We start from the raw sequence: 15,303 nt of genomic DNA on the forward strand, positions 1-15,303 counted from the left end.
GTTGTGGGGGAAAAAAGCGATCTTATTTCGGATGTGCGAAAGTTCTAACGAAAATATCAAGCAAAAAATGGTTTGCAGAAATACTCGTTAACATTTAGAATTGAATCTTGATCCAATAGAACACTGATAGAGATGGATACATCATTGTTGAATGCGCAACTGAGTCAACGTAAATTATGTAAAAAATGATATTCAAAGCAATGTGTGTGACTATAGCGCTGTTGTTCCCACATCGGTGCCGAGACTAAAACTTGTGGACATGAACGATCAGCATTCCTCCGATGTCTTCACAATAAAATACATGAAAGCTTTGAACATGTTGTAAAATCCACGCTTCACATACAATAAGTTAAATGTTAATAATTAATTAAATAATAATTAAAATAGATGTAGACGCATATAATCGTTTCTTAAATGCGAAAATCGTAAATGTCAGGTTTGATCGGTGCTACGTAGTCCTCGCGATTAATGTGTTGCGATGCTTCCAATGAGGAGAATTTGGACATAAGAGGACTAATTGCAATGAATGTGAAATGTGCTCAAGGTGTAGTCTGAAACACAAAACATCTGAGTGCTAGTCAACTGTATTGAAATGTGTTAATCGTTTGAAAATGAAAAAAGAACGGAAAATGAATTTGGACGACAATTATGTTTAGTACAGTGGAGGCCAGGTATAGGCATATACGGATTTAACCGGTTCTTCCTATGGCTCACTACAGCATTGAAACAAGAAAAAAAATTCTATTTTATAATATGAAGACTTGTAACATGATCACGGTTAAATTGGGTGTTCTTTCGGATATTAAAAACATATTACAATATTTAGATTACTTTTTTGAGTCAGTTTATTGGACGCTAGAGGTTGCTACTGAATGAAATAGAAAAAAATCGAGAATTCTCTCATGTGTTTTGAAGTGCCCAAATCTGCGAGTAAACCCAGCCTTCGTCGTCTGGAGTGCGTCAACGTATTTCTTAGTTGACTATACTTTGAAAATTATCAGTACACTCAGGTTTTTTTACGTGGATTTTCCAATAAACGCGGTTTTTTACGCGGATTTTCGAATTAACACGGTATTTTTTACGCGGATTTTCCAATTAACGAGGTTTTTTTACGAGGTACGTATCTCCCGCATAAAAAAACCTTGGTGTATCAGAAAATAGGCAGAATTAAATTTTCTCATTTGTTTTTCGAATAACACGAATTTTCTTTCGTTTTATTTATCTGGTTGAGTCATGAACCGATTTGCCTTGCAGGCTCAAGTTCAAATTGTTCGGTTAGCTTGGGATGTTCTTTAGGGTGCTCATATACTGTTTGACCGAAGCAAAATATTTGACTCTTTTTGGCAGACAAAATTTGATCAACGTGTACTGATTAAATATATTCGACACAAAACACGACAAGCAAATATTCAGTTATTGGATGCCTAAAATATTTTTCGGTCTGTTCTTCGACCCTATCGGTACAAGGTACGGTTACCTTACATATTTCAGTCGAATGTTTTCCGTGTTTGACATTGCTGCAACTGATAATTGTGATAATGTGATAATGAAGAGTGGCAAACAAAACAGTGCTTGTACAAATCTCAAACCAAACAGTATCCTTCAAAAAGTATCGAATATTTGACTTCCGGACAAACAGTTTTTGATCGAGCAATATTTTTTCCGCTACAATGTAGCTTGCTTCTATGCACAGCACGATCGCTGACTATTCAATTGTTCTTTTAACTCAGTTTTTGGGCACATACTGTTCCAGAAAAACTTGTACATTTTTGACGCATGCTTCGACTCATAATATCGTTACAGATTGGACTGTCCACTACAGGAACAGCTTCGCTACAAATCGAACCTCCGTTCCATAAAAAAAGTAAATTTCGAACCATTTTGACTGCGAAACAAGTTCTCTGTCATTCAGTTTTTGTTTTTGCTAGTTCCGGGGCTTACATTTCGATTCAACATACATAAGACACGCAACTGCAAGCAAAAAGAAGTGAATTCCAATAGACACTGAAATGGAAATGAACTCGACTGTTCTTCAATGGCGAAAGCACGGCAAAAATCAACTGAAATCAATTTATTTTCAGGTTTCGTCTTCGAAAATGTTGAGCCCTGCTTTCGTGCATCATGCTCTCTCTCATAAGAAACTTGGAAAGATTGAGGGTATTTACGTATTGACGTCATCGGAGGAAAAATTTTTCGTAAAAAATATGTTGAGGTCAATGTAATGGGGGTGAAGTCCCAATCTAACGAGGGTGAGGAACTGAAGAACTTTTGCCGGCCCGTGCAAAATATATGAATGATATATTCCAAAACTAAAAACCAGGCAAAGGTAATACACCAGGCAAACGTATGCCCGTATGACCTACTGTTCAAATGAAAACGTCTCTATTATAATTGATTATGAGACTATTGATCGCGTTAAGGAGATTGAATATCTTGGCGTGATTATTGATGACAAACTCAAGTTCAACTCTCTAAATGGACAATATCATCGAGAAAATTGCCAAGAAGTATGGAATCTTATGTCGGTTGAAAAACGATTTAACTGTTTGCAACTAGACAAATCAGTCATCTCTCCTCATTTAGACTTTTGCTCTTCCATTTTATTTCTAGCCAATGCTACACAAATATCGAAATGACAGCGCTTGCAAAACGAAATAATGCGGTTGATTCTAAAATGTAACGTATTTGCTCCTCATTTTAATATTGGACGCTCTGCAATGGTTATCTATGAAGCAAACTATGGTGTTGATTTTTATATAGTTAACGGTTTGCTGCCTCGATATTTGTGTGTTCGAGTTGAAAGCGGAAATTATTTCTATAGATATAACACTTGAAATGCAAATGAATTGAGAACGCCCCATTTCTTGACATTAGTTTCCCAAAATTCATTGTACTTCAAAGGAATAAACGTTTTCAACTCGATGACAAGACATATTAAATGCGCAACAACACTTACAGAATTCAAGAGGCGCTGTATTCCACACATTAAAGCTGTATTTTCTTAACAATCGATTTTTTTTTATGACGAGCCAGATAGCAGATAACTGACGAAGTTTTCTACGCGCGGATAACTTAGTTTGGATAGTTCATTGCATATAGTGTTTCTTGTTCTAGTATTATGTCTGTCATGATACTGGTGATAATGGACTATTTTATTTTTTTGTTTTGATGTTTTCTTTTGTAACATTAAAAAAAAAAGTATATAAAATCTTGAGCCTCGCGCGCGTCGCGCAGATGCAAAGGAAGGTCGGTCTAGGATTTTTTCGTAAAGGAAAATTTCTCGACACTTCTCTGAATGGGGATATTCGTTGTCTATCCAAAACTAGGCTAGCGGATAGAGTTATGCTCTGGTGGACCAATTGGCTGCAAGGGTCTTGTCAGAACCGTACCGACTCGGCGACTGAGTATTGGCTTGGTTTTGATAATGCAAAAAAAATAAAAAAAATTAATTTCAATTTCCATGTAAAATTTTTTTTTGTTAAACTGATTTCAAAGCTGAGGAAAAAATAATATGTTTTAGATAACTCGTCTTGCTCCAACCTCTGTAGGGAAAGGTGGCGGGAACATTAACATCATATATGGGTTTATAGGAACATTCAAAATCTTTATCGTAATTAAATCGCGTACACCTTTATATAATCTACAAGTAATGCACTATCCAAATTCCACGTCGGATACCAGTTGCCGCGTGCACTCCAAAAGCTATGCATTGCTTTAACGGACAGATCTTTCCACGGTTTGCCTTGGAAATCGTGAAAATCATAGTGTCCGCCAACTCCTACACCCAAGCTTATGTAGAACTCTTTATCGAATGGAGCCATCGGATTTCGACTAAGCTTCCACAGATTGGCAATTTGTGGCTTGCTGGATACTATCTCTTTGTAGAATCCTTGTTCCGGTTCAATGTGACAGTAAACCTCTCCATCAACTTCCATGTAAATGCCGCGCGGGCTCCAACTTAGGCCAAACTGATGATAATTTTCACTCCAGTTGTAAGTTCTAGTTAGGGTACATATTTTGGCGCTGCGAAGAGGCTCCACGTTGTTCAATATCAATCCACCAGACAATTGATTTCGAAGTCGGGGTCCACCGGGGATAAATGCAATTCGTATCAACCCCGACGCGTATTCATCCCGTCCATAAAATTCGCTGCTTGGTCTCAGGTAAAGTTCTAATGAGAGACGTATGGGTTAAAAGTTCGATACATTCAATTATTACACTCACGTGGGAATATCCAATCACCTTTGGGCAGTTTTGCTCTGATGAGAATCTTTCCGTATATAAACTTGAACGAATTGTAAGTCGAAATTTGTGCTGATAGTATCGGTGGAATCATATCAAAATCGATCTGGCGATCTCGTATGCAGTCTCGAGAGTTCAGTACTCCCGTGCATTCTTCAGCAAACATGAACTTAGTATTAATTGACCCTGCGCCAAATTTATCCTCAAACAACGTAGGTTTTATTACAAGCTTTCCATTGCGTAGTTGAATATTTTCCTGGAAATCGGCGTACACGACAAATTCGTTGTCCTGTAAAGTGTATTTATGAGAGAAAAACAACCAATCACACACAAAAATACTTACGGGGTCCGAGGCGAAGCGATTCTCGATGCGCCACTTTTGCTGATTCAACAGTCTAGTATCAAAGTTTTCCTCAAAGATCAGCCTTCCACTACATATCTTCCTTCCATTGATCATCGTTTGAGCTCTATCACATTCTTTATGTCCTATTTCTTCCTCACTCGTTTGCGTTGCGATTGTTCTGGTACGAATTAAGGGTGGCGAACGGTGTTCTCCCGATTCGTAATCGAACGGACCCATTGGTACGTACGCATCCTGATCGACACCTTTCGTTCTCCTTTCATTGTTCTTGTAAACGAAAGGAGGCAATGTTGAACTAGACAACGGGAATCGGCTTCCCCCACCTGCTCCTGCATTACTTCCGCTGTATCTGCTGACCTCATAAATTCCATGGTTCCCACGATACGTCACACCGTTATGCGTAATCATCGTTCGGAAGTAAATTGTGTCTCCCAGCTTAAGTTCCGCTTTGCGATCGACAAACACAAATCGACCATCTTTAGGTCGATTGATAGTTTGGGCCCAGTGACCACTTTCATAATCATCCCAAAAGCGTTGGTTAAGCTTGGCATGGAATGAGAACTGAGTGATACCATTTTCGGCAGGGATCCATACAATTAAACCTTTTGGCTTGTACACTTCAAATCGGGGTTTTGGTGGTCGATAGCGAATCGCCCGGCGTGGTGTCGTTTCACAAACCAGCATTAACTGGAGCACGAAGACCAAAGCAATTGGAGGAAACATTCCACTGAACATCTTGACTTAAATAGTTCTACTGGTAGTTCTAAATATATAATGAATAAGGGCCTGTAGGATCGTATTTTCCCTTCCCAGAGTCCAAACTCTCAATTGGCTCCTCATTGTAACAGTTTAATACGTAGTATGAACGATCACGACTATCAAACGAAATTAATATTAACGCATGCTGTGCGCTCATTAACGCTCGAATCGAAGGGTGAAAAAATGCGTGGGAAACTGCTTAGCACAATGGATAGTACATACATTCACATGTTTGTCTTTATTTGTTCATGAATGGGATATCAGGTAAGTAATGGTAAATCTTATTCCAAGAAGGAACAAAAATCGTAAAAGGCTACATATTTCATATCGTTAGGATCGTCAGATTATTATTTTCAACGATAAACGAAGATGCTTTTCGGATAATGATGTAGTTGTAGATGTAGATCCAGTGTCTCTGATAAAGTCTCTGATTTAAACATTCTAGGATATAGAAGAATCCTTTATATATACAATAGAGTACAAATGGATGTACGGGAAAAAAGTGACCTTCGTATTTCCAAACGGGACTTGATTAAAAATGTTGATTCCCACGAAAAACTACCATATGCAAAATTTCAGCTTCATCGGACTTCATTTACTAGTGTCGCACAGCCTTAATAGTTTGGGTTTTTTTAAAACTCAAAAATACTTCAAATATTAATAAACTAATAAGTTTTCCAATTTCAAATCTGTAGGTAAGACGTCGTACACAAATTACGTAACGCTAAAAATGAGGTTTTCGTACTATTCTTTATTCTTTATTATTATTTGATTCATCTGACAGAAAATAGTCTTAATGAATAGTCTATCGCGTTTTAAAACACATGCAGTCTTCTTATACTATTAACATATTATGACGTAGACATTTCAAATTCAAACACTGACGAAAACATGCGGACCATTACATAGGAATTATAGGAATCTCCTATAGGAAGCCGAGTTTTCGGTTTGCCCTAGAGATGGTCGAAGTATAATGAGAATGGAAGGAAAGTTTAGGATCCAGCACTACGCCAAGATATATCACTCCATCTACTCTCTCAAGAACATTCTCAACGATGTAATAGTCAAAAATGATTGGGTCCTTGGTTCTATGAAAGGTCATTACATGGCATTAACCCAATGTCCTGGAAAAAAAAGGTAATGAAGATGGTCGAGTTTCGAGCGACATAGCATGCACTGCCATAACTATTTCGCAAATTGTGACGTCAGTTGTTGTGTTTATCTTTGATTGCCCTCCGCATTCATGTAAAAATGATATTTTCAGGAAGTAATTTATCAATTAAAAACGTACATTTTTGTAGAGCTCCCGCTGAATATGAGGCTAATGTTATAGCGTGAAGTGAAAATTTGTGAAATCACGTCGAAAAAGTCGGATAAAAGTGATATTTCCATGTGCCATTTTCACTCCCCCACAACAAACGAAGTTCCATTATTTTACCGTTATGAAGTTGATCTTTCGAAGGCTCTCAGTGTCGGTGTGTATGTTGTGAAATAATAATCGCCAATTAATCAAAATTTCACCGAAAATGTTACTGCTTTCTAGAACTAAGCATACGACTGCTCTCTGGACCTTTTTACCACATGAATAATCGAAATAAGCCACGATATAATTGTCATCTGTTAAAAAAAACAACCAGTTGAATGATTTCATGAGAATTTTGACTCAAATTGTCATGCAACCGTAAGTACTTTCAACATTGTTTTGTTTCTTCCATATACATTCCATACTGAATGCAAATATTTACGACACGATATTTGGCTTGCCAATACAGATACACTTCGCCTACTGCTCCACCTCTATATGTACCTCATTGGCATTAACCTATGCTAATAACAAGTTTGTTCTTACGGCACCAGTGAGCAAACTCATCGAGTAGTCTTTGAAGGCGTAGACAATCCCCGATGCAGCGTAGCACGACATAGATGTTCAAATCATCAGCATACATAAGTTTGTTCTTGAAGCCTAACGAAGATGCAGCGTCATTGAAATATAGCCCGAAAAGTAAAGTAATTGTATTTCCCATATGTTTTAAAAATACATCATGATAAGCGTTGTCGGTTCGATGTTTGCAATATTGAATTGATCTTTGTTTGAAAGTGGAAATGGATTTTCAGGTGAAATAAAGCACTCCTATATCTTCTATCTATCTATCTATATAAACGAAAATATAAGGGCAAATGTGTTGCTAAGCGCGAAACCCGAAGAAGGAATCAATCATTTGAGCCATCTTTACTTTGCTGTATTCGTCTTTGCCCGTAGATCAATATTATGGAGAGAAGAATCGAAAAATTTTCAGAAAACTCTGAAATTTATTTCCCATATGTTTTAAAATTACATCATGATACGCGTTGTCGGTCCATTCGATGTTTGCACTAGTGAAATTGATCTTTGAAAGTGGAAATGGATTTTCAGGTGAAATAAAGCACTCCTGTATCTTCTATCTATCTATCTAACTATATAAATAAAAATATAAATGTGTTGTTAAGCGCGAAACCCGAATTGAGTCGTCTTTATTTTGTTGTATTTATCTCTTCCCGCGGATAGAAAAATTGGAAAATTTTTGGAAAACTATGAAGGAAGTTAAGAAAATTCGGTAAATTTAATACCCATATGTTCGAAAATTACATCATGATAAGCGTTGTTAGTCCATTCCATGTTTGCGCTAACGAAATTGATATTTGTTTGAAAGTGCAAATGGATTTTCAGGCGGAATAACGCATTCCTTTCTATATAAATAAAAAAGGAAGGCCAAATGTGTTGCTAATCACAAAATCCGAAGAAGGAAAGGTATCTTTTGGGCTGTCTTCATTTTGTTGTATTTGTTGTATGATAAGAAAAAGGTTAGAAATTTGTTAGATATCAAAACAATTATTTTGGGCGGGACGAAGTTCGCCGGGTCAGCTAGTGCTGAATAGAATGTGGTATCTTGGCAGAGTATTTATTAAACCCCTTCGGCTATTCATCCCTGGGCTCCTTGTGATTATTCTAGTGCCGTTCATTTATCGGGGATCGTTACCGGCAATAGATGTTCTTAATGATAATTTGATACGGGTTATGTGCGATTCACATAGAACGTTACGGAGAAGAACGTCTACGTTCCGTCAACGTCTCCACCAATTCACACATGCAGTCAATACTTTCACCAGCCCGTCACGTCAAATGTCAAACGAATGATTTATTTAATGTTATTCATGGTGTCGCCATCTACAACAATTTTAAATTGCAATGCCCTCTTTCGAATCAGCATGCCTAGAAACAGTCCTAAATTTTGAAAAATTCAATGAAAATCATTGAATTAAAATGCTTGAACCCCGTAGTCCGACCCTTATTCAACAATAATAATATAGAGACCAAGACGGGTCTATGGTACTAGGTGAGGCCGTTTCGTCACTAAGTTGTTTAGGGGAGCGGTATATGTAAACAGCACGGAAGAAAGCAGAAGGGGAATTATTTGCTTGTAGCGTGAAAGAGACAGACTAATCACGAGCGAGTACAGTAGACTTTCAAGATGGCTGAAGAGTGGTTTTAGCAAGTTGGCCCACCTTAGTATATACTTCTAGGCGCCTTGATATAGACTATTTCTCTCAGCTAGGCGCGAAATATTTTCACTCCGAAATTTGGAACTAAGGGTGCTCATACACTGTTTGACCGAAGCCAAATATTTGACTCTTTTTGACAGATAAAATTTGGTCAACGTGTACTGATCAAATATATTCTACACAAAACACGACAAGCAAATATTCAATTATTGGATGCCTAAAATATTTTTTCAGTCTGTTCTTCGAACCTGTCGGTACATGGTTAGGTTACCTTGAATATTTCAGTTGATTTTTTCCATGTTTGGTGTTTGATATTGTTTACTACTGTTGAAAATTGAAGAGTGGCAAACAAAATAGTGTTTGTACAAATATCAAATCAAACCTTATCTGTCAAAAATTTCAAATATTTGACCTCCGGGCAAACAGTGTACGGCCACCTTAAGAGATATGTTGGCATAAAAAGTACAGTATGTTACTTATAATGCGACATGCCGAGGCACCATTTAGTGTCGCATTGGAGGCAATCTTGACCAGTAATTGGACATTTGCGACAGGTGGCGACTTTCAAAGTGGGGCTATAATTTGGGCCGAGAACTCAATGTTTACAAAAATGTCCAATTAGAGGTAAAATATCTAATTAAACATCACAGGTCTGTCCAATTAGCAAAATGTCGAATTAGATGTAAATTACTGTACAACCAAAATCAAAACAAAAGCCGTGACACAAAGCCCAGACAAAAACCAAACGAGCCGTCCGTCTCCGTCAATTCTTGCGTAACTTTTGAAAAGGTCCTATGTAACATTCACATCAACTCGAGAAAAACGGAGTTGGAGATCGGAATATTGTTCCGCGAATTGTTTCAAAAGGAATCGATCTTTATCACTACTTTTACCACTAGCAGTCAATAATAACTCTGAAAAACCAATCGTAACTGTTGTCATGTGATTTTAGTTAGAAATTCAAGCCTTCGAGCGAAAAATGTTACATTGGACGTTTTGACTGCCCGCTTTGTACACTGGACAAATAACGTTGCACGATGAGAATCTGAAAATAACTACTAAACAACGATCCAAATACTTGCACTTCGTGCTAAAAGCAGATCATTATTGTTATAACTCGTTGAATTGAACTAAAAACTATATCAACACCCGAAAATAACAAAAACTCAAAATGACCGAAGTGCGATTTCGTGTTGTATTGGTTGTTTTGTTACTTCGGATGTATCGAGCGTCAGAGGAAAGTGGTGTCCGAAGTAACAGTCGAGTGCTTAAAATTCGAATCTGTACATTGGTCATTTTTTGTATCGGCGATAAAAAGGTGAAAAGGATAGATACTTGAACGATTGTTTTCTCAATGCATTAAATGATTGATAACTAATAGTTTACTCGATTTGTTTACATTTGTTACTTAGGACGTTTTCAAAAGTTACGCGAGAATTATTCTTTTCTACAAATCCTGCCGGTCGTTTTCGTTGAACGTATGCTGACGGGTCGTTACGTTGCCGGTGTATGTGAATGTTTCTATAATAATTGCTTGATAGAATAACTGACGTAACGTGACGTGACGGGACGTGAACGTGACGTGGATGTTGTATGTGAATCGCACTTTAGAAGTACGAACACAGAACTTGTGCAATACAATAATTCATATATTAATATAGAACAATTCATCGCAATTCCAATAATCCTAAACACAATCGATTGTGATTCGACACTCTTCATTACTTTAAATTTTGTACATACTGTAACAACGACATACCCTCCCTACCCCTTCGTAGATTGTCCCACTATACCGGTTGGGTTGTAGTGGCCGGATCGACGGAGCCCTGACTATTCATCCCGTAGTGCTGATTCGTGGTGTGGTGTTGAGATGAATGTGTGGAAATATTTTAATTTTTTTGAAACATAAGGTGGTACAGTAGAAACCCAATTATTCGCGAGCGGATGATCCGCGGTACGGATTATTCGCGAAAGCGAGTTCCATAGTAAAACTGTAGGTCTTCCCGAAATGCGTTATTCGCGACAATCGTGCACGACTATTGTGTGGATAATCGGGGTTCTACTGTATCAAATTCTTTTTGTTCGATGGTCGAGGGCCAGAAGAAGAGAGCCGGGGAGCATCTGGTGGCAACGTGACCTGCTCATCTGCAACAGTGGCCTTTGACGGATGTCCTTTGGCGGTTGGGTTCAAGATGTTCGTTTTTTCGATAGAGTTACGGGAGCGACTGCGTTGTTTCTTATGGCGGGTTTACATTAGGGAGATCTATAGGTATAGATGGATTTATTCACGTGAAACTAGGTGTAAACGGGTGAGAATAAATATGATACACTTATTTGAGGTATATATAACTTGAATAAATTCAGCATATGTAAGCGCTCGTGAATTTCTCACTGGTGAGAAATCGCTAAAGTTGGATGCAGTTCTACTTCAGGTGAATGAATTCACCGAAAATATATATTCATTATAGAAGTTTACGCTAGTGTAAAAGGTTGATGCGATTTCTATAAATCTCATCATATTTCTTCACATGAATATATCACTAGTCTAAACCCACCCTTAGATGGGTAGGGAGATGTACTGGTGTGGACGGTTAAGTATTGTAAGAATGTGGTGTGTTTCTTCAGAATCTGAAATCGAGAGTCGGTGTCGTAGAGGCGATAGGCATCGCAGCACAAAACACCCTAGTTTTGTGCGGCGATGCCTATCGGTTCTTCCGGGGAGGTTCGGGTCGAATATTATGTCAACGATCGACCCCAAAAACTGCCACTTTACAATCGATTTATCGACCTTTCATATGGGGCTCTAGAATTGAATAAACAATGTATGTTTCCAATTGCAACCAACAAATTTTCAAATAATGTTTCTCTACTTTACTACTGCAAACAATGTTTCTCTGCTGAATTACATTGCCGTTTCAATTATCGTACCTAGATGTTTCGGAGTTTATTGCTATGCATGTGATGAAAACCCATATTACGTTATTGTATAACTATCAACGAAAATACATGCATATAGATTTAAAACTTTTCATCATAAATCCTCGATAAGGTGAACAAACATTGGCCCCAATATTTTCATGATAACGAAACATCCTGGTGATGAAATTGTATACTGGGAAAAAATATCAATAAAACAAAAATATATATGAAACTTATTCCTCTCCTTATGATTTTAGGTTATTGGCAATGAGAAAGGGTTATTGATTGTTCAATTTTAGAAATGTTTGCTCTGTTTGTTATATTTCTCAAAATAAAAGCATGCCTTCACATCTGATATCACTGAATATAACGATAAAGTCTTTCCAGTCCACAAAAAAAACAGTTCAATGAAACTCGTGTACTGGAATAGGACATATTGCTCGAATCGTTAGTGACTGGAGCAAAGACGAGACGAATTGTTCGCCTCGTCATCTAGAATAGGGCCCATGCATTCGTCGAACAATTTGACGCCACTTTCTTGCCAACATGTGCAAGGCGTCGCACAATGGTCCCTGAGAAAGTTTAGGCGGCCAAAACCCAAAAATTGAAGTTGCATAAAAACAAAAAAAAATATTTAAAGTCCCTTATTCTAGGATGTTCAAGGCATGTAGGATCACGTGTTTCACCCCATCCCGAGCGCGCATCATTGCTCTGGCAACGCGATAAGATAACAGTTTCGCATGCTCGCCGGTGCCACTATTTCGCGTGAGTTTTTCTAACATGTGTTTTAGTGAAGTTTTTGTACGATTTCTTTTGGCTCATTATGTTTCTTGAAGCATTTTTAGCGGAGAATTTGCATTTGTTGTCAGTTTCAAAATTCGGTTGGTTGTAGTAACTCCACACAAAGTAAGTACTATTTTGGAAGCTTAATTTTGCTTCGGATGGACTTTTAAAACTTGCCCCGCATTTCCCCGCAAAGCTTTTTTAATGAAAGTGTTCCTCAAAATGTCTTTTATCACTCAGCACTTGAGTTTTCACCCGAAATTCCCCCTTTTGGATTTTTTTTCTCTCAATATTAACCCGAAATCAGCCATTCCATGCCAAACCGATATAGTGATTCTCAGATTTTCGTGAAAAGGTGTAGTTTTGTTCTTTATTGCAAAACATTAGACCCGTATTTTTATTGACGTAGAGCTACGTCTTTCAGGAAGGGTGCCAAATCAGAAAACAGGTCAAGTTTTTAGGAAATAAAGTTAACGTTAATAACTATTTTCACTGTGAACGAATTCTGATGATTTGCATACCAATCGAATCGGAAATTCTCTAAGATTTGTTTGATATGCTATAAATTACAATTCGCTCATCTCTAAACGGTTTAAATTCATGAAATCTGGAAGAACTTCCTTTTTTACCATTTGTTCTGCCGATTTGTGTGCTAACTCTACCCGTATTTCGAATGTATATAACTCTAACATTTCTTAACAGATCGGAAAGATGTTTGCATCAATTGATAAGTAATATTTGTACGCGTCTATCACAATTAATAAAATGTTATTTTACATGAGATGAACAATTGAATAACTGTAAAATGTCAAGCGTTATCTAAACGCCCTAACTGCCAACTTTTGATTGGCCCGCTTTACGGTTTCCCTAACACAGACTTCAAAATTAATGTACCCACGTTTCGCAAATATACATGCAAGTCGGGGGTATTTTTGTTCCCACCGAGCTTTGTTTCCCTAACACTGAGTTCAAAATCAATATGCCTGGGGAACCCGCTTTGCAAATACATGCAAGTCGGGGGTATTTTTTGGTGTTGAGCACTTTTGTACTCGCTTGTCGTTGTGCAGACCGGAATATGTTTGCCTAAAACTTTTGCGTACTTTTAAACTGAGGAGCCTGGGAAAATCAGCATTTCAGATACTAGAGGTGAATGAACTTTCGCGGTTCGAAAACTACGTAAACATGAGATATAATAATATGCAATAATTTCAGAGGAAAATGATCGTTTGACGATTTTCCGTTCAAATATTTTGGTAGTCCTAGGCATCATATCAAGCGTAAAATAACGATCATAAAATTTATTTGTAACGAAGAACATAATCTATTACAAAAATGCATTCTAAAATAATATTCGAAGTGGTAAACAAGTGGATTGCATAATATAGTTGCATAGTTCTACGTCGAAAATATGCGGTCTCGTCCTAGATACAACCCATTACATTTTTATTTTTTAAGCAGGGCATTTCCATTTTAGGGTTGTCCGAAAAATCAACTTTTTCCTCTTTTTTTCCAAAAATTAGAAACTTTTGAACTACTAAACCGATTCAGATGAACGACATATCAAATTAAAGCCATACACTCTTTAAAAAAAATACTACACATGCAGAAAATTCGAAATCTGTTCTCGTTATAATTGATTGTATTCGTTTTTCATTGTTTCCATAGTCTCGGGCCCAGGCCCTTCTATGTTTTTCATATTTTTTCTGAAAAGCTGAGGATTTTACACATAGTATATATCGAAACCAGAGAGGCTTTTTTTCGTTTTAGAGTTATGATTTTTCAAAGTTTACCGATGGTTCGAAAAATCAATTTTTTCCTCTTTTTTGATTTTTTTGGTGAAATCGAGTTGAAAAATGAACTCTGCGTATCCGAAAACATACATTTTGATACCAAACACGACAAAAAATGAAAATTTTGAACTCCTTGGGTTTTAGCTAAAAAGTCTGAGTTTTGGCCGCCTAAATTTTCTGAGGGACCACTGTGCGTCGGCCCACTTGCATCGCTGCTTCGAGCACTGCTTGCCTCTCGTGTGTATTGGTTTGGTATTGAAAAAAAATAAAACATGAAAAATAAATACATTGATTTGAATTATTTTATTACAAAAATAGAACATAAAAAATGCTTTAAATTAAAACACTATTGCAAACACATAGAGAACTATGTCACACATTTTTAATATTGAAGAGCTTGCTGAGTATTAGGCCTTGTTCTCACTGCAGCGGGGCGTCAGCGTGGCTTGAGCGGGGCCTGTAACGCTTACGATTAATCGTGTGTGATTTTACTGATTTGTTCACACCAGGCTGACGTGTCGTGAGCGTGGTTTTAGCGTGTGGCTGGCGTGCAAACGAAAACACTTCACGCCGGCGATATTTGTACTTCACTGCTTCTCTCTTGCATATGTTTGTTTGTAGTAGTGACATAATTTGAAATTTTTTGGTTTTCTTTTTATATTTTACGTTTTTAACCTTCCGAGTTTTTAGCCGAATACGTCCAACGCTGTTGGAATATTTAGAAATAAACCAATTTTCATTCTTTCATTCAAAAACACACATTGACAATTTTCATAGAACACGCCGAAGACACGCCACTGGCACGGTGCAATTTGAGTGAATCAAAATATCATGGCGAGAAGTGAGCACGCCCCGCTCACGCCACGTTGACGTCCCGCTGCAGTGAGAACATGGTCTTATTGTTAGGAC

The 15,303-nt window shown here is 37.5% G+C and overlaps 1 protein-coding gene across 1 annotated transcript; it reads right to left on the reverse strand.

The window, feature by feature from the left end:
• Nucleotides 1-903: 903 nt before the first annotated feature.
• LOC129767741 (beta-1,3-glucan-binding protein 2-like) lies at nucleotides 904-5,378 on the reverse strand. The gene is made up of 3 exons (XM_055768901.1): nucleotides 4,586-5,378; nucleotides 4,225-4,531; nucleotides 904-4,171 (listed from the first exon to the last, which is right to left on the reverse strand). Exons 1-3 carry the CDS (start codon nucleotides 5,336-5,338, stop codon nucleotides 3,615-3,617), a joined length of 1,617 nt encoding a protein of 538 aa, XP_055624876.1. The 5' UTR covers nucleotides 5,339-5,378; the 3' UTR covers nucleotides 904-3,614.
• Nucleotides 5,379-15,303: the final 9,925 nt, after the last annotated feature.

This window comes from Toxorhynchites rutilus, chromosome 2 (assembly GCF_029784135.1).
Source record: "Toxorhynchites rutilus septentrionalis strain SRP chromosome 2, ASM2978413v1, whole genome shotgun sequence".
NCBI classification, from domain to species: domain Eukaryota; kingdom Metazoa; phylum Arthropoda; class Insecta; order Diptera; family Culicidae; genus Toxorhynchites; species Toxorhynchites rutilus.

Bases quoted from the DNA above. Each gene is read 5' to 3' on its own strand.
- LOC129767741 (XM_055768901.1), bottom strand. From the start codon at position 5,338: ATGTTCAGTGGAATGTTTCCTCCAATTGCTTTGGTCTTCGTGCTCCAG. The intron at 4,532-4,585 runs GTAAGTATTTTT...TACACTTTACAG, and splicing joins ATCGCTTCGCCTCGGACCCC to GACAACGAATTTGTCGTGTA. The intron at 4,172-4,224 runs GTGAGTGTAATA...GTCTCTCATTAG, and splicing joins AGGTGATTGGATATTCCCAC to AACTTTACCTGAGACCAAGC.